This window comes from Antedon mediterranea, chromosome 3, assembly GCF_964355755.1.
Source record: "Antedon mediterranea chromosome 3, ecAntMedi1.1, whole genome shotgun sequence".
Classification (NCBI taxonomy): domain Eukaryota; kingdom Metazoa; phylum Echinodermata; class Crinoidea; order Comatulida; family Antedonidae; genus Antedon; species Antedon mediterranea.
Window position 1 is genome coordinate 38,474,084 of NC_092672.1, and position 23,234 is coordinate 38,497,317.

Genomic DNA, 23,234 nt, shown 5'->3' on the forward strand with positions numbered 1-23,234 from the left:
AAAGGATAAAAAATCTTTATGCGATATATATTATTTTAGTTTGGAATCAGAACAAACGGCGATGAGTTTTATCGAATATCTGTTCATTGTGTGTTAAAAGATATAAAAATCTCGTGGTAAAACATGTTAAATAAAAACAGTTTTAGATTCATTGATTTTATTAGATAATCACCGCAGTGGTCACTTCTGGTGGTCAAGTGGAATAACACTCTCCTTGACAGTAGTCTGAGGACAAATCAGACCGGAAACGCTTTGTGACGAAACACAATTCGTTGATGAGTTCCATAATACGTTCATCATGTTTTTTTTTTATAACATACTTTATTTGACATGTAATATGTTATGTATGTATATCAGACGACAATCAGCAGGCTTAAAAGTCCAAGATTCCACTTTAATCCTATTACATAAAACTACATAGAACTAACGACACCTCATTTACTAGAATATTTTCTACATTATATGCAAGTATATAAGCTGAAATGTTAAATTTCAATGAATATTTGATGTTCTTTCGGCAATATTTCACCGATATTGTCTCGAATTCTAGCAGTAGCGTATAAATGGCTCGTTATCTTTCACATAAAATCTTCACATGCTGTAAGATTCGTATGTGTGAAATACATATTTTATGACAGTGACGTCATATGAATTTGTTAGAAATAAGATGAAGTTGCCAGGAAATATACAGATTAAAATTGGGATAAAATCTTAGAAAATTCTCACTTTATCAAGCGTGGATAAAAAGTGTAATACATGATGACTCAGAGAAATTTCAAGAAGAGACAAAAGTTGGCGCGCGTGCCAAAAGACGCGCGCGTATATTATTATCAGTGTTTCCACGCGAAACATTTATTTTAAACTAACTAAATATTGTAATTAATTATTTTTATATGAAACGTTTTATATATTTTTGTACTATATTGTGAAAAGCACTCAAAACATTTTCCTATGTGGACGAAATAAAGTTGAATTGAATTGAATTGAAATTTGTACAAATTCTAAACAAAACAATTATCATTTCAATCTGCTGACCGCTGAGATCCTTGTATTATTTTAATGATTTTTGTTTAAAGAATGTATACAAATTATTATCAACGTTCATATGAATGTTAATATTATCATCAATTGGTTTTATTCGTTGATTGCAATAATATAATATTGATGACTCTTTAGAGGAGAAAAACACTTTTGCACGTATATGCCGTTTTATTTTATCGCTCTTAAAACTGAAAGCTGCATAAGTTTTCAAGACCCACAAAAAAATTCAATAGTTTATAATAACCGTTAACTCATAAAGAAAAACTAGATAGCAGAGAATAAATATGAGGTAAAATGATACAGCGATAAAAAAAATCATACAGTAAGTAAATATTCGTGAGAAAAATACTATAAATCCAAAAAATTAAATATAATAAGTGTTAACATTAGATTTGGATCTATCTCAGAATAAACCGACTTATATGGATCGTATTAAAAAATGTTAAAGTTTCAAGAAATTTGATTGGTTGGTTCACTTAAAATGGAAATTCATTTTGCTTGGCATTAATAAAACTAGAAGGAAAATACATACAAAAACGCTATAGGCCAATGTTAAAATATGACAATAATTGTTACTTTAAATGCGCGCACCCCTTTCGCAAAAATACGATCACGGCCGCTAAGGAAAGACTAAACTAAAGGCCATGAATTATGGTTTGTAAAACTTAGGGCATTTCCAATCTATATCATTAACAAAGAATTACTATGCATACGTCATGGAGCAATGCATGTGAGATTTAACAACGTGTTAGAGGGCATCCCGAAGAGACCAGACGCTCTTAAATCGTTCAGTTAAATCGGCAACACAAAGTCAGGCCTACAGATACGTACCAGACCACCGAACGAGATAGAGCACACCCGTAACGAACGAAATACCGACGGTCTCGGGTGGGGATCAATCTATCAATGCGTCACAAAATGTGTGAATTGCGTTAGACGCATTTATCTTGCGTTTGAGGACAGTACACATAATGTATTAAAGACATGAAAACATGTGTTAAATGGATAATTTTAGCCCAATGTTGACATACTCACGCGCAGCATTTTGCTGATGCAAGACGATAAGTAAGATGATAAGTAAGATGCATCTACTCCCTGTAACGTGTTATTTCTGTGCGTTACGCGTTATTTTTTTGGCGTACCGCGTTATTTTTGTGCCTCATATGTTACGTGTTCGAATGCGTTCGAACGTTTACTTTCAAGTGAAATACGTTAACGTTGGTAATAACAATAAAACGAAATTTATTTTATAGCGTCCAATAAAAATGTATAAAGAAGCTAAACGAGTACGTACGTCTTGAGTTGATGAGTGCAATGAGTTTTACTCGTTGGCAGTTGAACGATTGCTCCTAGGGCATGTTTAGGGGGGAAATTTCAATTGGCTTGTTCCATCGCTTCAGAGAGGTCAGTATGATACCATTAATGAAATCAGTAGACTTGTGTATGCTAAACAATTACACCCAATGGACTAATTTAGATGATAATAGCTATTCTTTACTGCTGCCAGAGATTAGAAAGAACATCTACGACAAGTGAATTACTTTAGCAATCAAAGCAGGCGTTGCGGAACAAGCAATCGTTTTTCTTCTTTTTTTCGTTTCTTATCAGTCTTTTGTTCAATATATTCATTCATTTATTTACACAAAGCAAATGGTAACAAAATATGTAGAAAATAGTTTGCCTTGTATCTAGAAAAATCAAATAAGATCAGAGAGCTTTAAATGTGCTCAAATATGGTAGTAATATGCTCAAATATGGTAGTGATATGCTCAAATATGGTAGTGATATGCTCAAATATGGTAGTGATATGCTCAAATATGATAGTGGTATGATATCATTATGTCTATTATGGGCATATCACATTTTGTTGTCACATAAAGTTTGATAGTGTAAACAGAGCTCAAGACGTGTTCCACCAAGAAAAAAGTGTTTTAAAATGTTGATAAATAAACATAACATGGTTTAGACGTTGCCAAAACTCATCTACTTATTGGGGACCCCTTGGAAACAAGCATTTGGGGGTAAAGTGTTATCCCTGCTTTCTATGTTGGAAACAAACATTTGGGGGTAAAGTGTTATCCCTTGCTTTCTATGTTGGAAACAAGCATTTGGGGTAAAGTGTTATCCCTTGCTTTCTATGTTGGAAACAAGCATTTGGGGGTAAAGTGTTATCCCTTGCTTTCTATGTTGGAAACAAGCATTTGGGCGTAAAGTGTTATCCCTTGCGTTCTATGTTGGAAACAAGCATTTGGGGGTAAAGTGTTATCCCTTGCTTTCTATGTTGGAAACAAGCATTTGGGCGTAAAGTGTTATCCCTTGCTTTCTATGTTGGAAACAAGCATTTGGGGGTAAAGTGTTATCCCTTGCTTTCTATGTTGGAAACAAGCATTTGGGGGTAAAGTGTTATCCCTTGCTTTCTATGTTGGAAACAAGCATTTGGGGGTAAAGTGTTATCCCTTGCTTTCTATGTTTAATTTCTCAAGTTTAATGTTTGTATTATTCTATGTGTTTATTTTAATTCAAATATTATGCTGTTTTATAAATTGTACTAAAAGCAATAAATATTACTTACACGTACTAGAACTTAGAATGCATATATCAGAACCCATTCCTTACTATAAATTGTTTGCGGGTAGCCGGTAGTTATAGACTTGGCAATGTTAACATTTGAATAAGTTTCTAATCTGAATTATATCTTATGAGGATAAAATGGGAGGTCCAGGCGTACATTATTGTTAAATACAGTTTACTAAATTGTTAGCTAGAGTATACTACATTGTTAGATACAATTGTACGACAGAGTTGCTACTCCGTGCAAACAACATTAATGTTACTGAAGTACGCGCTACCCTCTACTTAAAGCCGACCTTGTTTCCACGTTATTTATATTTCCGTTAACTACCAATAACAGTTGCCGACGACGTTTTATTTTCACAACTCAACGACATCGAATAACAAGAGATGAGTTGTTCAAAATAGAATGCTCTACCTGACAATCAAACCACACAGAAAATAGTACACTCACTCCTTGTCGTGACCCGTTCGAATACGTAACCAATGCACTTGTGAAAATCATACAACCGTGGACAGCTTTCAAAACGATAATTTGGCTATTAAAATACGTATACCAACCAATGTATAATCCGAAAGATTTTGTATAGGAGGCCGGCGGGCATTAGGTAACAATCACAACCAACCACCAGAAAATACAAACAAATCTCTTTTATAATATTTGACAAAAGAGTTTGATATTGACGATCAGTCAAGTCAATCAATCCAGCAACTGCTTCGCATGGGAAATATGCGTGCGGATCCATTCATAAAAAAAATGTAATTCACTAAAGGACAAAAATCAGTACCGGAAAAGAAGGAAGAACAGCAAAGAATAGCTTTGCAGAGATTTACAAACGAACGAGCTAAATAACGAAAATAGAACAGCAAGAAATATACAAGATAAAATCATGTATACAAAGGTTTGTGGTATTACACTGGTAGGCCTATCTCTATATCTGAAATAGCCCGTCAATGATGCGAAGAAAACAAGGGAAGAGGTGAGGATGAAGAAAAAACAAACAAAAACCAAGATAAAGATCACTTTGCAATTCTATTACTAATATTGTGACAAGTATTTTTCAAATTAATTTTGTGTTAGGTCAATTCGTCATTGACACAAAGCTATTTTACGCACGCGCGCGAAAGCTGTACAAAGTTAAAGTATTTAAAAAATACGTGAGGGCGCGTGAAGAGAGATTGCCATGGTATTAAGGAACTTATGAGATTATCGATAAAAACACAACGTGTAAAATAGATTCATTTGATATGACGTTATCGATAAGATTCACATACAACACCCAACTCTCTGTCACGAAATAGCTATCAAATACTCGAGTATTGAAAAGTTGATATTTGATGGCTTTACAATTGGTCTTTTTATGAGGGATTAACGTTTCGCATTGTTTACGTAAGTTGGAGATTTAAGAGTTCGAAATCTGTGATCAGAAACCGTTTCAAAGTGTTCTTTTAAAAACATCTAAGCATGAATACCCTGAATTAAGTCCTACAAGTAGTTGTAAAGAAAAGCATAAACAAAAGGTGGGTCATAAAAGTATACTTTAGTCATTTTTATTTTTTGTAAAAGGCATTACAAAAAATAAAAGGCATTACAAAAAATAAAAGGCATTACAAAAAATTTGCACTTTCAACACAAATAAAATCTGTGTTGAGAATATTATTTATCAAGTTCCCAAACTTTCCAAATGACACTAAAGCTCTGTCTACACTACCAACTAGTTTGACAAAAAAAAGTGTGATGTGCCCAAATATGGTTTTGATACGCTCGAATGATGACATCATCATGTCCATATATGGCACATCACATGTTTTTGTCGCATAAAATTTGATATGTGTATGGTACACATATGGAAGGTGGTATCGTGTCGAATGCTATTGAAATTGTTTTTATACTAAGTGACACTGTAATTATTAACCTCATCCCATTTACTCTATAATTGTCTATAGAAAATCGGCGCTGCGAATTATTAATATCAACTTAGAAAGCAAGCAGTTGATCACGTGGGTTGACAGCCTATCGCACTGTCAGGCGGCTGTTTGCTATATTAGATCACATTATGCTAATATTGATATATAAATTAAATTCAAGTGCTTATATTGATATTTGCAATGTGAGTAGCGTTTAGATTAAACAACCACGACAGGAATAATGATACACGTCAGTTGAACAATACTTGAGAAAATGCACTAATGAAGCACTGGATAAAACACATAATAATTAATAATTAACTGTATATTACATAATACGCGTTGTAATTAACTCAACAATTGGTTATATCGTGAGATTTTGAACCAAATAGCGTTCACAGTCGAAATACGAAACTGTGATAAATGACTTTAGATTTGTAATTAACTTGATGATCTCATGAAAGAATCGATGAAGGGAATATCACAAAACAGTTTACCGCTAGCGGTCGATTCTGGCCATTCAAAGACTGAGACGCGATCGATACATATACACAACTTAGGAATCAGGTTCGTCGCTACAAATCAAATACGGATGGTTAAATCCAATGTTTAGAGTTAGTCACTTGTTTTTGTCAAGAAAACCCCTCGAAACGTTCGTATAAATAGATCCGTAATATCACCATTTAATTTTATATTCCATTCGATTTTAGTATGTTTCATTGCATACTCACGTGATTTGATATTGGTACTTTAATATGTATAACAGAGATACAACTTCAGTTAAGTTTTGTCTTAAATTGAATTAATTCCATACATATGACCTCCGGACTAGAAATCAACGCGTCTGGGCGCGCCATAAAAGCGGCTTCATGGAGGTTACCAAAACTTTGTTTGTGGTCGTTAGAAGCACACAAGGAAATAAAAAAGGAAACGCGGGCGTTTTTTATAAAGACTTATTCCCAATATGCATTATTTATTTCTTCCGACATTAATTTACTTGCAGACAGCTGAAATACACTGTAAACAAAAGTACGATGGCCTATAAGTTTCAGTTTATTCAAGTCAACGCCGTCGTAGTGAACGTATGGGCCACCGTAAACAAAGTGAGAATAAAATTCTTACCTGTATAACTCTCATGTTGAGTCCCGTTTCTTGTGCTAGTTGTTCTCGAATATGTCTTGTAGGTTTAGGAGTTGCTGCAAAAGCAGCTTTTAATGTTTCTAATTGTTTAGCTTTAATTGTAGTCCGTGGGCCACGCCGTTTGGCACCAGCCACTGAATTAGGTCCGCCGTTACCGTTATCGTCAGCTTTACTCTCTGTATCTGAATTTGAGTTTGCGGGTGAGTGTTTGACGATATCGTCCGCCGCGGGCGACGACGGAGACGGTGAAATATAATTATCGTTATCTAGGTCTAGCATATCTTCTGTTTGTATTGAGTTATTATTGTTTAAGACGGCCGTAGGACTTGAAATTCCGTTACATTCACTTGCAGTTATTGGAGAATCATCACACTTTTGATCTTTTTGTACTGAAAAAAATAAAAAAATATATAAAATATTACAAAACAATATAATAAATAAATAATTATTAAAGTCATATACTGGTAAACAAAACATTATTTGTAGGCCTATTCTTTTTTTTCTCGAAAATAAACCGTAAATCGACACATTGTTGAAATAATCCGTCGTCTATCATTGTTACAGTATATCGCATAATAACGTTATTTATTTAAAACTATTATACGCCGCATTCATGTTGATCTTTGACCCATGTTTTTGAGACCAAAATGAGATAATCAATGAACCTCGGAAACTCATCAGTCGCAAACGATCCATCACATTTCTTAGGTTTTATTGAGGTGGAATATATCGTAAATGATTCGGAAGCCGATGAGAAAACGCGCCGAGCTTGGACGATAAGCCTAGGTCTTGCTAGGCACCTGCCAAGCGCATCCACTGTCTTCGGCGAACACACGCTATTTCCTCTGGGTCATGAAATATGAACAAGGCGCAGTGATGCCTTACGTGCAGCCATCTGCCGAAGCAGAGAGGTGTGAAATACACAGTCCTTCAAGACAATAATATTTGTGTAATTTTCATTGAGGTTATGTTTTGTAAAAACAAGGCCAAACCGAAGTACACGCCACGATTCTCTACAGCAACTGTCTTATATATTGATAGCTTCCCGTTGCAGTTTAGCTTATGCTTGGTATTGAATGAGTCAAGTTTTTTAATGACACGACAATTAAAAAAATGAAGTAACAGGTAGGCCTATAATGCGGTGTTTGATATGCTTATCAATATTGATTTCATATTATCAATATTTAGAAACAGTAAAATAAAATTGCGTTTATAAGTTTTTTTACAGTATTTTAAACAACAACAGTTTTAATTTTAATCCTTAATGAATTATTATAAATACCAAAATATCAATTGAATAATTTCAGATAAAACAGTAAAGAAGCACGAATGTGCTCTCTATTTCAAGTTACGGAACCCTCGGAACGAAAGGTCGCCAATGTTCGGCTTTTTTTAACCGAAGATTTTGTAACTACAATCAGTCATCCCGGTCAAACTAAGCAGTGAATGCAGAAGCAACTTAAGAAAGAGCTGGGTTGAAAGAGCTGGGTTGAAAGAGCTGGGTTGAATTCGGTTGTATTGCAAAAGATGGGAATCTCCATAGAGGAAAACAACGTTATGTTATATTCGAGTAAACAAATTGAGTCACTTTTTATACACGAAAATAACAAGTATACACTTGAAATCACACAAGAAACTCTATCTTTATACCGGCTTAGTTTTAAATAGTGTGGATCTTAAAAGTATTTAACATCATAAGATGTGATGGACTTTGATTGGTTGGTTGAAGAATGAAATAAATTGTTTTGTCTTCAACCGTTAAGATATGCAAATACTTATTAAGTACGATTCTAATGCATAGACAAAAAGGGTTGTGAAAATGTAATCTCTTCGAGTGATAAAATATATGTAAGATGAAACGTGTACATGGCACGCATTAAATCGTAAATCATCTGAGGTGTAATATGTATATATAACATGCACACACAACGCCTGAAAGAGTCAGTTTTCCCTGTCATGACTTTTAGTTTCCGATCCTACCTGCTGCTTTTTTCTAGGCCTAGAAATTCTAGAGATGAACCATCCTAGGGGAGTTAGACCCATCATCCTCGTGAGGTTGTCGCTGTATTTATCACTCGTTTCTGACAGGAGAGTGTAGGCTCTGTTCGTGATTGTATAGAGAACACTTTATAATAACCGCATTCGGTCGGGTAGAATCACTCCCGTGGGGGGAGTGTGGAATTGCGGGTGTAGTCATGCATTAAGGACATTGGTTTTAGTAACAACCCAGAGAGAGCTCTTAAAATACTGCGTCTTCGAACTCAAGAATATTAATATCGTATAATACAATCATCGGAGTGTTAAAATTTATTCTATTCAACATGTACACACAACCCATCAGTACTGTATTATAAACAGTTAGCGAATAAAAACATACAGCACGTGTTAGGCCGACATTATCAGTATGTTAAACACGGTAGCGTATCTCTAAATGTAACAGCAATATCTATCATTCAGCTTCCCTTCTGATAACTGATAAGCAACGAAAAGAGAAGTATTACAATTATGTTAATAAAGAGTCTATGATACTTTGCATAATGCCATATTTGGAGATACAGATGTAGAATCGGGTGGGATACCGTAGAGAAATTAGACAACCACCACAACAATCAGATATTAACGAACGGACTCTCATTAACACCGTGTGACGTCATCTTTATCCCCTCCCTTGGTCTTAATTTCCCGGATCCAAAAATACCAGAACCGTGTTGTGGTACCGCAAACGGAACGAGGCCGGCGTTGCGGAGGACGGTAGAAACAAAAGAAGAAACGTTAGCGACCTGTGGCGGCGGCAGGTGTGTTGAAGATGAGTGAGTCCATCCTATCCTATTGTTATTATGATTGTCAGGAATGTCGATCATGGCTTTAGATCTACCGGCCGCCATTTGACATGCGGTCGTAGTGGCCTAGTTGTATATTTTTTCTAACGGGATATATTATTGTCAATATACTGTAGTTTTTATAAATGATCGTAGAATTCTAACTGCCGCCAAAAAAATGAATATCAATGAGTATCAATTTAAAAAGAAAATTATCTTTCATAATAATTACCGACTTTTTTACAACCAAATGAATTTGTATTTCGGTCGAGTAACATTTTAAAATATATTTAGTATTTAGTTAATACTATTTTTAACAAATATCTATAATATCACCTTTTGTCTTTATTGTTTTCATTACATGAGTTACTTTATATTCTACAAAAAGCCATTCGTAGTCTTTTTTTAATTTTATTTTTTTTAAATAAGCCTATAATATGTATAAATACGTTGATGGTGTTGAGATAGTAGTTTCTAACTAAAGCTCTGTCTACACCATCAAGCTAGTGTGATGTGCCCAAATATGGTAGTGATGTGCCCAAATATGGTAGTGATATGACATCATTATGTCCATATAATGGACACATCACATAAAGTTTGATAGTACTGTATAGACAGAGCTTAACAGAATAAATATTATCATGACGTACGGTATGAGATTCTAAATTTAGAATACTCATTTTGGCTTACAAAACTGATTGTGTTTTAATGTACTTTAAAAAGTTCTAAATCTTACAACAATCATCTTATATTTACAACTATTTTAAATGGAAGGGACAAGAGACAAGGGCCAGGACCTATACTGACATATGGTCGCACTTTCTAAAAAGTAGGAAACGTTTGCCGGAGAACAGGGCCCTTGGGAAGGCGGTAAACTCGTCGATCTCGCCTGATTTACGGCTTTACTGCCGACCTAAGCCTGGCTCAAATTTGTGCGAATTAGCGTCCATTGGTGGTATATGTCTGAGGTGACTTACTGGTTGTAAATAAACACTTTTTTGGGAATTTTGCGATGTGAGTGTACTTTCCGGTTGAAAGACAAAGGTGATGGCTATGAGTTCGGTAGCACTTATTTCGGGATTCTTTAAAAGTTTAAGGACAATCATTCATTAAAAAAAAAAGAACAACGTTGTTCTTTAAAAAGTTCGTTTCGTTCATTACTTGCCCTGAAAAATTATTATTATTCACTCGATTTTATAGTGTTGTCAATATGTCAATATGTATCCACATCATAGGCAAGTTACCTGATACAGCATCACATGTGGAGTCTGTATCACGGAAGAGGTTCGGCTCTATGATACATGCGCTACGGTACATGAAACACATAGTATGCTGTATCACGGAATTTGCGTATGATACACGTCCTAAAACACATCTTAGGCCTAGAAACAGCCTATCGCGAATTGGCTAGCGCGTTAACCGACCGCTTGACAATCTTCATATTACTATTCGTATAAATCACACCAATATAGGCCTACTACTATTTGTCATCAATGTATAAATAATCACGATCCATACTTACATTATATATAAAGCCCAATTATAACGATTTTCTCATGTTAAATTTTTAAGAGATAATTTGATTACGTAAAAGTTCATTGCACGATTTTTACTAACGACCGTCGGGGACGGAACAAGGGTCACCGTCTCCCTCTTACAACGGTAAGTCCCCTTCCCGCGAGACATAACGTGTTCATGAGAAGACCACACGTGCGTTGACAGAATTCATCGACCGTCTCAAAACGCCTGAAACAGCCCAGCGTGTCCCGCAACAGGCCGTGCATACAATAAGTCGGCAGAAAATTTCACCAAAGCTGCGGTGATAGAATTTATTAGGCCCGTCAAAATTCAGTCTACCAGATGTACAAGGGTTGAAACATGAAGTCAAACCAGCCCTATGAGATTACCTTCAGGCAGCTTAAAAACAATGGCACTCGGCCCCAGTGGTACAATTTGCCAACTCTATTTCACCTTAAGATCTGTTATTAGGGTAATTAAATCCAACAAAAAGTCATGTAAAAACAGAGTAGGAACACAGTTGAAATAATAATACAAGTCAATTAGTAGCGGATAAAATGTAAAATATCTTAACTTAAATTAGAAAGTACTTAAGAATGAGGAGCTCTACAAGTTCAACTTCTTCGTAATGAAAGATATTTGACTAATAAATGTCATAGTTAAGTTAGATTTTACGTTTCTAAATACAAACGATAAAAAATCACAAGGCCAAAGATGTTGGTATTTGTTTTATACCCTCTAAAACATCTTCCGGTCTAACATTATCGAATAAATATATAAACAAGTGTTCGTACACAAGACCACGTTTCTGTATTCTGTCTATAGTAACACCAGAAGGAGACCTAAACTTGATACGTATGTGCGTACAAAAGCCGCTGAATATTATAAGCGTTTGTACGCACGCGCGCGTCAAATTTCGTTGCATTAGTATCATTTTATTTAAATTAGGCCTATTGTAAAGGTGTTAATTTATTCAAATGATCGTCTCATCATGTGTGCAACGAATCGTCAAAACTGTTCATCACGTTGATAAAAAAAAATAGCTTGACACAGAAATTATGAGATTGGTGACGGATTTCAAATGCCCTTTCGTTGGAAGTTTAAATACCGCGCAACGCAGGTCTTAAACGAATTAGTAAAGCGTTTGAAACGAATATGCCTATTTCAGAAACGAATTAGTAAAGCGTTTGAAACGAATATGCCTATTTCAAAAACGAATTCGAGGTTTGTAGCCTTTAATTTACTCTTTGAATAGGTGTAGAAGAAATCGTCACTAATGATTGTAACAAAGTAACAAATAAAAATCTTATTATCAGTATATTAAATCTTACAAACGACAATACAAGTACCCAGTTTTACGTACTTAATTATGTACTTAAAAACAGTAGGTCTAATGTACACGCGTTTTAGTAAATGTGTTTTTATTTAGAAAACTTAGACACGGGATAAGAGTAGCCTACAGTACTTTACAGGGTTACCTATAATATTATAGAATGCTCGTTCAACTCACCATGGGACTTGTTAAGGAAATCCTCCTTACATATGAATTGATTTTCATCAAGAACGTACAGTTCTTCACCGGTTGAGAGTTGTCTTCGACACACCATGCATGTAAAACAGTCAAGATGAAATACTTTATTTCTCGCTCGACGAACAAGATCACTTGGAAGGATTCCTTCTGAACAACCGGCGCATTTCTTGCCATAAACCCTGAAAACAAAAACAAAACATCCACTTAGAACTAAAGTTTACCCCACATTGATATTCGGAAGAAATCAACAGCTATATATGCCTATATATGGATTTGAAAGTAAAACGTGACCTCATTTCATTTTCCATTTCGTCAATTTAAAAACATGATAAAAAAATACACATAGGGCCTACACATAGCAAAACTGATGATGGTGACAGGATTAAACAAAAGCAAACTTAATTGCTGTACAGCATCTCACTGTTTGCAGATTCTACCACAAGATCACATTTGTCAGACTTCATAAACCCCACTCACATTTTCCAACCCCTAATCACATCAGCAGTCAAACACATTCTCACTCTAGCTCCCCTTCGACAACCCCTCACTCACTGATTCATCTATGCAATCATTCACAACAATCGACATCAGCCTCACACAGCGTCGCAATCATCACAGCAAAAATGTTTCGTCGAACAACCTCATGATATTGATTATCGATATGTATTGTTTCCAAACATTGGTTAAGTCATATGTATTTGGTAACTTGTCCTTATGGTAAGGATGTAATGACCGTATCACCCTACATCCTATATGGGGTTACTTTATTAGCCGCGGCACTTACTTTGGTAGGAAAGTATGGTTTAATTTAATAATGTTTAATTTATTAATAATAAATACTTTATTATAGTCATCATACTCGTTCACAATTCTTCACGAAAGTCATGTATAACAGCTAATGTTATTTTCTGTGAATATCAGACTCATAATACAAAAAATAAATTACAGCGCTCATATCTGAGGATAGCGCAGTTGTACATGTGCACGTTTACTCGACCAAACACGTACATTTGTCACAAAATCACAGCATACAATACCATATAGATCATGAGTAACGTCGATATAGCGTAATACTGGTAATGTTTGCAGAGATTATTTTACATAATCTAAGTATTAACCGGGTTAACTGCTATAAAAACCAACGATGATGATTTACTACAAGCAACCTGGTAAAGTTATTTTATGATGGAAGAATACAAGAATATTAAATATAATTTTCCAATCATACAATGGCCTATATTTACTGTTACTTGTACTGAGAGTACCGATAATGTACTGAATCATACAATGGCCTATATTTACTGTTACTTGTACTGAGAGTACCGATAATGTACTGAAAACACTTCAGAATGTATTGATATATGTATTTCTCTCTTTTATTTAATTTATGTTGTGTTTTATTCATTTATTTTTTTATGTATATAAATGGTCCGGCGAAAACAGAATTGTAAATGTCTTTATGCAGGATCCTTGCCATCAATTATTAATACACTGTAATTGTAATTATTAATACACTGTAATTGTAATTATTAATACACTGTAATTGTAATTACAAACGATAATTAAATAAATGTGAATGAATCAAAGCAAATAAATATACCGGTTATTTATTCACCTGCAGACCTAAGACCTATATAATACTGTTTTATTCACCAGACCTAAGACCTATATAATTCTGTTTTCATCTCTACTTTTATTTCATCCCAATCTGATTTGCTTGAGTGATACAGTGTTCTCTCTATTTTAAACGTTTACATTAATGGGAGCAAACGGAGTTATAGGTTGTTATACCCTTCTTAAAACAAAGTTACGGTACATCTTTTTTATTGTTATGCAAGTAAATTGTACAGTACTTTTGTAAATGCAACGTTTTTAGCCATGCGGCTACTTTTTGTATGTTTTATACATGAATAAATAATAAAATAAAAGAAATAAATCTTACTGTTATAAGTCCTTGCTATAAAAGAGGCTAAATATCGTCTACATTTGTATATGAAAGTAGGTACTTATGAATGGTCTTTCGATCATGTGGTTTATTTTGTTGAAATTCCTCGTTTAAAAATTAATACCAACAAAAACAACAAAATAATATTAGCTATCGTTTATGTGGGCCTGGAACAATACACATTGCAATCAGAATCATTAGGCCTACAGCTTCACAGTCGGTACACTGCATAAATGGACCAGAGGGAAACATAAGGAGCACACTCCACATACACCCGTAGGCTGCTCATGCTTCATGTAACCTTACGTACGGTCATTGATTTTAAGATTCAATTTGTTACAGTGTGTGCTTACGTAAACTATTACAGATAACGATACCATGTTTGTCAGTTTTCTCTTTTCTTAATTTTTAAATTTTTTCATATTTATTTTCGTATTATAATTTTATGTTATAAGAAAAAAATAAAGAAACAAATTTGAATTGAATTGACTTATGATGCACAGGCATACTTTAAGCAACGAACTAAAATATCATAATTATTATAATTAGCATTAATAGCAGTATCAAAGAAGAAATTATCTTTGATTATCTTTCAAACACCATATAAACGTTAATACTGTAATATAATATTGGGAGATATGGATTGAAAATCACAGTTTTGCAAAACCATAGTATCTCCACACGAAATGTTTCCCTTGCCATACTATTATACAACAAATAATACTCATCTAATCTGCAGTAAAACTCATAGTGGTTCTCTTGGAACACAAATCGTTCCCTTTGGTAAGAGTAATAATACTCTAGTATAATTAATCATAATAAACAATACATCTAATAATTTGACTACGAGCAAAAGAAACAGAAACAATATTTTAGTGATGTGCGCATAGATGGCCTATTCCAATATAGGCCTACTTATTATATAGGCTTATAATAGGCTACACAAGATATCCAGTTAACAACAATATAACAAATTATATAATATATAACATCGTTAAGTTTCTATGACTATTCATTCTTGGGTATATAACAAGACTTTAAAAAACGTTTTAAAAAATGTATCTCAACGATATAGCATTTATTCAATAAAATAAAAATCTAATCAACTGTATAAAACGTCAGGTAAATAATTCGTTATTTACAATTACAATTACGGTTGAGATATAACTAATTATTATATTTTATTTTATATATAAAATATTATTCTATCAATAACAAACATTAACCATGGGGGTGGCCTTTTACACCTCCATGTAATAATCACCCTAGACTACCAATGTACCGCTTGGTACGTACTATACCCTTCTTTTACACCTCCATGTAATAATCACCCTAGACTACCAATGTACCGCTTGGTACGTGCTATACCCTTCTTTTACACCTCCATGTAATAATCACCCTAGACTACCAATGTACCGCTTGGTACGTACTATACCCTTCTTTTACACCTCCATGTAATAATCACCCTAGACTACCAATGTACCGCTTGGTACGTACTAAACCCTTCTTTTACACCTCCATGTAATAATCACCCTAGACTACCAATGTACCGCTTGGTACGTACTATACCCTTTTAAAACCAACAAATCTCTATGATTACCTCTTAAAGTAATATTTCCTTTTTTAATCAATCGTAATAATAATATTCCATTACTATATTAACCATGTCTAACAACACTGGTCCTTGTGAAGCTATGCTTCCCATGGCTATGTTACTGTGTCACCTATATGCTGTATAATGAAATATCCATGGGTCTCCCGTGTACAGTACACACATCATTTACTCCACTAATTACACATATTATTATTGTTGAGATTTCTCTATGCATTAACATGCAGTGTTATCAACTACGCTTCCCCACCTGCTGCCATTTTATTTCCATTTCTTATAAAATCAACATCTTATTAAACGGTTGAATCTCCAATTTGACGTACAGCAGTACGGATATATACAATGCCATGGATAGATGTATATCATCTCCATACATATTATTATAGTAATATTAGTATAGTAACAAGCATGATGTTTCAATACATTTTTAAATTTATATTTTATTAAATGCCATAAGGAATTCCAATTAGAGCTTTCTTATTTTTTACGCCTCATTATTTTGTAAAAGGCGTTTAACATATTTGCTTATAAGGGTATATTTTCGTTATCACAAATGCTATTTCAATAGTATCCATAGGCGGCCCACATAGATGGATTCGACAGTATACGTACGAGCCTGTAAAGCATTAATGCAATAACAATCCATGTACATACATCGAATGATAACGAGCAGTTTGCTATACGACTTACTAATATATAAATAACGACCTAATATTATGAACACCTCCAATCATGTGTTCAACAAACGCTAGCCCTGGATCAGCTGTGTGTGTCAACCTATTCCTTGCAGCTGTATTCACTGCTCGCGAAGAGATTTGATTCTGGGGCCTAGCTCTATTTCTGTAAAACATTCATACATTTATATCGAATACTGCTATCTCGTTATAACTTCGTTTACTTAGGTGTTAGGATCAACTTAATAATTTATCAAAATTGCAATACGAATGCATTATTTATTAAATCGATTGAATAATTAATTATATTAGATGCACAACACTGTCAAACTAGTTTATGAATTCTGTTTTTGTTGGCTCTCAAGTATGTAATCTTTACATGATTTATATTTAGTCTTCTTGCATTCTTTATATATTATTAAATATTACAATTTATATCAAAATGAAGGTTTATTATCAACAGAAGTAATACACAATAATATACACCATACAAAGACAACAGTCACTCATAGCGTATTTAAAATAATTATAATACGGTTTAATTATTAGTATTTTAAACAATATAAGTAATTTATAATTGGCAATCCATAAATGAAAAAAAAATCAGTTAACTTACCTAAAAAAATCGTTTTTACAAAACAGTTTTCCTTCCCTGGAAAAGCACTTCTCCGCCAGTTTCCCTCGGCACTCGCAGCACTGCACGCACTGAGCGTGCCAAGGTCTGTCCAAAACTTTTAATAGGAACCTATCCAAGATAGGCCTATCGCAACCTGCACATAATTGAACCATCATTGGGAACTATTGTTATTCAAGCAAAACAATTCGATTAAAAAAATTGTATAAATATGTCGGCTACAGGTTTTATCATTTAAACTGTAAGAAGGTACGTTCATTCCAAAATATTTTCAACACTGCGATATTACTTTGTTTGACACCATTCTAAAATAAGCATTTAAACCACCGAAGTATTGGTCCTACTTTTACTCAATGCAGCAGCCCTCATTGATAACAATAGCCATAGTTAATTGTATAAATAGGCAAAAATCAGGTCTCTGGAAAGCGAAGTCCTTCCACGAATTATTAAGCTGCAATACTCTCCAGGTATAAAAATATCACTTGTTTAGTATCCTCGTACGTAGAAGTTTCCACATAAATTGACACATGCAGCAATAGGCTACTTAGATAGAGAGATGCACTGTTGTAAGCTAAGCACACTACCGATTACTAATCTCTGGCTATTGACGACTAAAACCTAGTGTATTCATAACTTGGCATTCATTTTAAGTCACACTCACTCGCGCTGACTGGCTAGCCAAGGCGTGACTAACTTAGACCAATCACGGCGAAGTTCACACGACAATCGACTAATCAAATCGCTCGGTTTGTTTCTTGTAAAACTAATATTTACAAGAATAGAATTTGTAAGTGTGTGGATTGAACATTCAAAGAACGCTTCGATCCGTAATAATCTCATCGCTTACTCTGCCCTTCTCTGATTTTGAGTCTAAACCAAGGAGGTATAAAATAACCCAATTTATTTCGAATCTATTTTGGCACTTGTATTATATACAGTATATATAATCTAGCACATTTTGAATAGAATGTGTGATTTGTTGTATTGGAAATGCAAATATATTTTAGTAAAATTATCATTATTAATTACATCACCATGGAAATGTTACTGTAAATAAACATAATATAAATAACAATAATTTAAAACTTGCTACGTTTTGTCAACGTAAAATCCCTGAAATCCATGTATTTTAAATCTTTTATTAACATTTTAAAGTATTTAAGTAAAGTAACGATTATATCATTATAGAACGAGACAATATTTAAACCTTAAAACGACGTTTTACAAGACACATGAACTAAATCGACACATGCAGAACGAAACACAAAAAGAAATATCGTCAGTTGGTATTCAACTTGCCCTTTGATGCTCCGAAGGAGAAGCAAAACATTATTGTAAAAGAATAAGGGTTGATTCGTCCCTATTCAGTCCTCATTATATCGATACGTTAAAGGCGCTTAACGATACATTGTACTCCTTCTCAACACAATAGATGAAAGGATCGCAGCTGAGAAAGGGCCGTTTGTGGAGGCGGTAGAAAGCCCTGAAACGGTCTACCAATAACAAACTCAAAGAACACCCTTATTCAACTAAGCTAATTCCAGGTGAAAAGACATTTGTTTGGTGTTACAATTGTACTGAATTGCTCCTGAATACGACAAGAAGCCGGATCAAATCATCACGTATTATTATACAAATCGTTGGCGGGTCATCAAAGACAAACAACTATGCTAGGCCTAGCTGAATAATGCAATGGCTGGCAATGGCTTCTTCTCCGAGGCTAAACGAAACCAATTTCAAAATTAGGAACGTTTACACTAATTACTACAACTATTACGCATGGAAAATAATCACTTTGAACCTAAGAAGCTATCGAGAATAAAGAAGGCGAATTACTAACAATTTAGACAGCAAAGTAAAGAATTATTCGTCATCAGAAATAACGTGTGTACCGAGCTAAAATAAAAATAATGGTTTTACTTTAAATAAATTTTTAAAGAAATATATAAAGCAGGGAGAAATATTCAACAAACAACGGTATTTCAACGGGTTTTATATTAATAAACGGGCATACTATTTTGTACATAAATTCTTATTGAAAAATGTTATTGTACTATAACGATACTCCTAAAACAATACAAAAAAATCAAAGATACAGAATTTCATTGTTTTTAGTTTAATTTTTTTTTCTCGTTTTTTGTTTGTTTTGTTTTTTCAAATAGCATACAGGCTTGCCCTACAAGACTGTTTTTGCAGGGACCAATATCAGCAATCTTTCAATTTATTTTTTATCGTAAATTTAGTATTAAGTGTTTTTTGACGGACGTATATATTGAAAGAAAATAATTCTTGAAAATTCAATTCATGGTTGTGGACTTACTGGATATCTTTATATAGGCATGTGTTGATTGCAACATATTCGTTAGTTTTTTATTTATATTAACAATAAGGCAACACGATATTCAATCTTTACTATTTCAAGTGAGTTATTAGGCTTCTTTAATTCTTTAGTTGTCATTATTAAATACAAAGGTGTGTCCATTCAACACCTTTCTTGTTGACACAAAAAGTAACCGATACATTAACACAAAATCCAACTCCTTGAACGCAACAGTTTTGGGTATAGTGTATTCATGAAAGAATCTAAAGTTATCTAAAAATAACTAAGCGTCTTATTAAGTCTCTAACATAAACACTCATAGTTAGTATGAAATTACAGAAGCGAATGCAAGAGCTTGTGTTTGGCTTTTGTCTTTTTATACAAATTGTTAGAATAGGCAGTCTTTAAAAAATATACCGCTGCATTCCTGATGCGGATTAAAGGTTTGGCACGTTTTGTCTGTCAAAGTGTGTAGGCCTAGAAATGGACTCTAAACCAAATTCAGACTAACAGTATTTAACATTTATAATCTACAACCTTCAGCTCTATCTACACTCAAACTTCATGTGACAAAAAATGTGATCTGCATATATATGGACAAGATGATGTCATACCACTACCATATTTGGGTATATCACTATTATATTTGGGCACATCACACTTTTTTTGTCAAACTAGTTTGATAGTTTAGACAGAGCTAAGACTACTTTGAAGGTGTTTCAATCATTAAAGCAATGGTTATTGGTTAATACATAGGCCTACGTAATTTAGTAGCAATCACTGCGAAAAAATGTTTTATCTTTAATCTACAAAATATTGAAGTATTCAATTAAAAATTTCGTTTACATAATTTTAATAAATGTAACAAAATTGAAAGCATTCAATCAGGAAAGAGAGAGATTGTAAGAGCGAGTTTTAACACTTTGTTCAAAGATCGACAAAGCTACCCGCCAAGGCCGAACGAAAATTACTTGAAAGCAGGTAAATCCATGCAAGAGCCAGGTAAAGCAAACATTGCTGCTAAATGTCAGTTTGATTTTACACAAATTGCATCGAATAAGGTGGTTCACTTCATTCATTTTCAAACTTTTATATAAAAAGTTTCGTAACATGCAAATGAGAATACAAAAAAAGGTTTACAGCTATTTGAACATATTTTAATGGAATTCTAATTTCAATAATTTAAAAAGTCAATTAATGTTATCAATATTATTACTATTAATTTAAATATACAACATGCATGACACACCTATACATTTCAATATCCATGACAGGAGGAATGATATAATGTATATTACATAAAATACAACATACATCATGATAGAACACATGTGATGTCAGAGCATGTGATGTCAGAGCATGTGATGTCAGAGCATGTGATGTCAGAGCATGTGATTTCAGAGCATGTGATGTCAGAGCATGTGATGTCAGAGCATGTGATGTCAGAGCATGTGATGTCAGAGCATGTGATGTCAGAGCATGTGATGTCAGAGCACTAAAGTAGAACATTTGATTAAAATAGTTAATGAATGTAATTATTGATTATCAGAAGATGAACGTGAGCACATTTCAAGTTTAAATATAATTGCACATTCGTCACCGGTATTCTGTCGATTTTTAATGTGTGTTTTGTTTTTCAATGTATATACGGTGTGACGGATAAAGTGTGTTTGTTCCTACGAATTACGAACCAAAATTCAACATTCATGTTAAATTGCGTAATCATTTCAATGTAACATCTTCAAACATTTCTATACTGTATTGTTATATGAGGTCATTAACCCTCCAATATGAGTATCAGACGACTAAGAAACAGTGTTTTTGACGCCATTGGAAACGTATAGGCCTTAAATCCTGAAGCAGACCTGGCGAGTCGGATCAGAAGCTATAGTCTTAGTCACGTCCAAACACATACATTTTTACCCCCTATAGTTACGTTTCCCCCTTTTATGGAACAGCGACACATTTTCCAATAAAACGTCTTCGAGATCACGTAGTGTGCTATCAATCGAGGTATCACAAGGGTTTGGTCATCCTTCCTCAGGCGGTACTGGCGCGCCATAGCTTCATACAATGATGACAGTCTGTAGCAAGCTACGCGGATACTGACGCTAAAGTCAACTGTAACGGCACGTACGCTTACTAGACATTTACAATAATGTGATAATGGTTATAATAGTTATTTGATCATGTTTTAGCAAGTAAAGTCAACACGAATTTTAACCAGCCTTAGGCAGCGGTCAAAGCTGCAAGCTACCGTTAGTTAAAATAAAATAGGCACGGACCGTCGTTTATTCTTGGGATATATAATCGGTTGATAGCAAGGTTGCTGGTTTTGTGTGCTCTCTGTTTACCATACAGTATAAAGTATATACACAATACCATTTGATTATTTTTACTTGGTATTCTACAACTATCATTGATACAACAATATCAACAAACGAAACAAATGATAACAAAAGATATCAACTTGATATCGTTACAGTGTTACGTAACAAAACTATAGATTTTAAAATTAGAACAAATAATAAGGATTAATTTTCCTATGAAAGCTATTTTTTATTATTATTAAAGCTTCAATCCAAGTTCGTTTCGTCACACGTATGCATATACACAATGACGTGACGCGATGTGATGTATGCGACGCGACGCTATAATAAAAAACATCAAGCAACGCGCGCAATAATGTACACGCCGCAATTGGTGATTGGTCAAATGGAAATAATGCGTTGCGCGTATTCATCAAAAGATAGTTCTGGTCGAGTTTTGGCGTGTATTGATCATACTGCCACCACCAATTTGTCTAAATGCTGCTATCTTGTAGGCGCGCCTATCGATGGTAAATGATGTGTTACATTATTGATTGATTTGAAGGCCAGTCATAAGTGCCTGTATTACAAATATTAATTGTATTCCAATGTGTTCTTGTTACGTAAACGGAGGCCGAAAGCAGCAAGCGCAACATAAATGGCGAAATCTTTCGTTAGGCCTATACAGGATTACACAATCAGGTAAAAGAAAACCTGTTGTGGTCCGGTCTTGAATACAACAAAATCAGGGGGAAAATTTTTGTGGGGGAAAAATGAGATCTTTTAATTTATATTGAAAAGTTTTCCGACAAATGTTCATAACAATGAGGCTCTGTCCGTAGACATCAACGCAACGAGAGATCACAAAGCAAAATCTAATCTATTTTTTACTTTCAATATACAAATATATACGAGTCTAGGGATATAAAAAAGACTTCAGCGCTCCAGCTCAAATAACATAAGTTTCATAACAAAGTATATTCTACAATAGTATTTTATTTATCTTCTGTCGCCGAGAAAATTTGATAAATAAAAACATAGATATCTGTCAATTTCGTTTTGAAAATGTTGTTTAGTTACATAATATCAAGGTGTAATGCTTTATGTAGGCCTATCTGTGCCATTTCTTACACCACCAGGAATGTAGCTTGACGGTGCATGTAGGCCTACAAAATGCGTCCACTTTCATAATATAAATTGTTTTTCTTTAAT

General features: G+C 34.0%; 1 protein-coding gene across 2 annotated transcripts in view; it reads right to left on the reverse strand.

Moving 5' to 3' along the window:
• Positions 1–17,985, reverse strand: part of LOC140045529 (LIM/homeobox protein Lhx1-like) — a 30,919-nt gene extending 12,934 nt beyond the window's left edge. Inside the window, exons 1-3 of one of the 2 annotated variants that reach the window (XM_072090474.1) lie at positions 17,376–17,985; positions 12,508–12,707; positions 6,643–6,842 (exon numbers count right to left, since the gene is read on the reverse strand). In XM_072090474.1, the coding sequence (XP_071946575.1) occupies positions 6,643–6,842; positions 12,508–12,707; positions 17,376–17,551 (576 nt within the window). In that variant the 5' untranslated portion in view covers positions 17,552–17,985. Of the gene's footprint in view, positions 1–6,642; positions 7,050–12,507; positions 12,708–17,375 lie in introns of both variants that reach the window. The other variant, XM_072090473.1, reaches the window with a different exon arrangement.
• Positions 17,986–23,234: the final 5,249 nt, after the last annotated feature.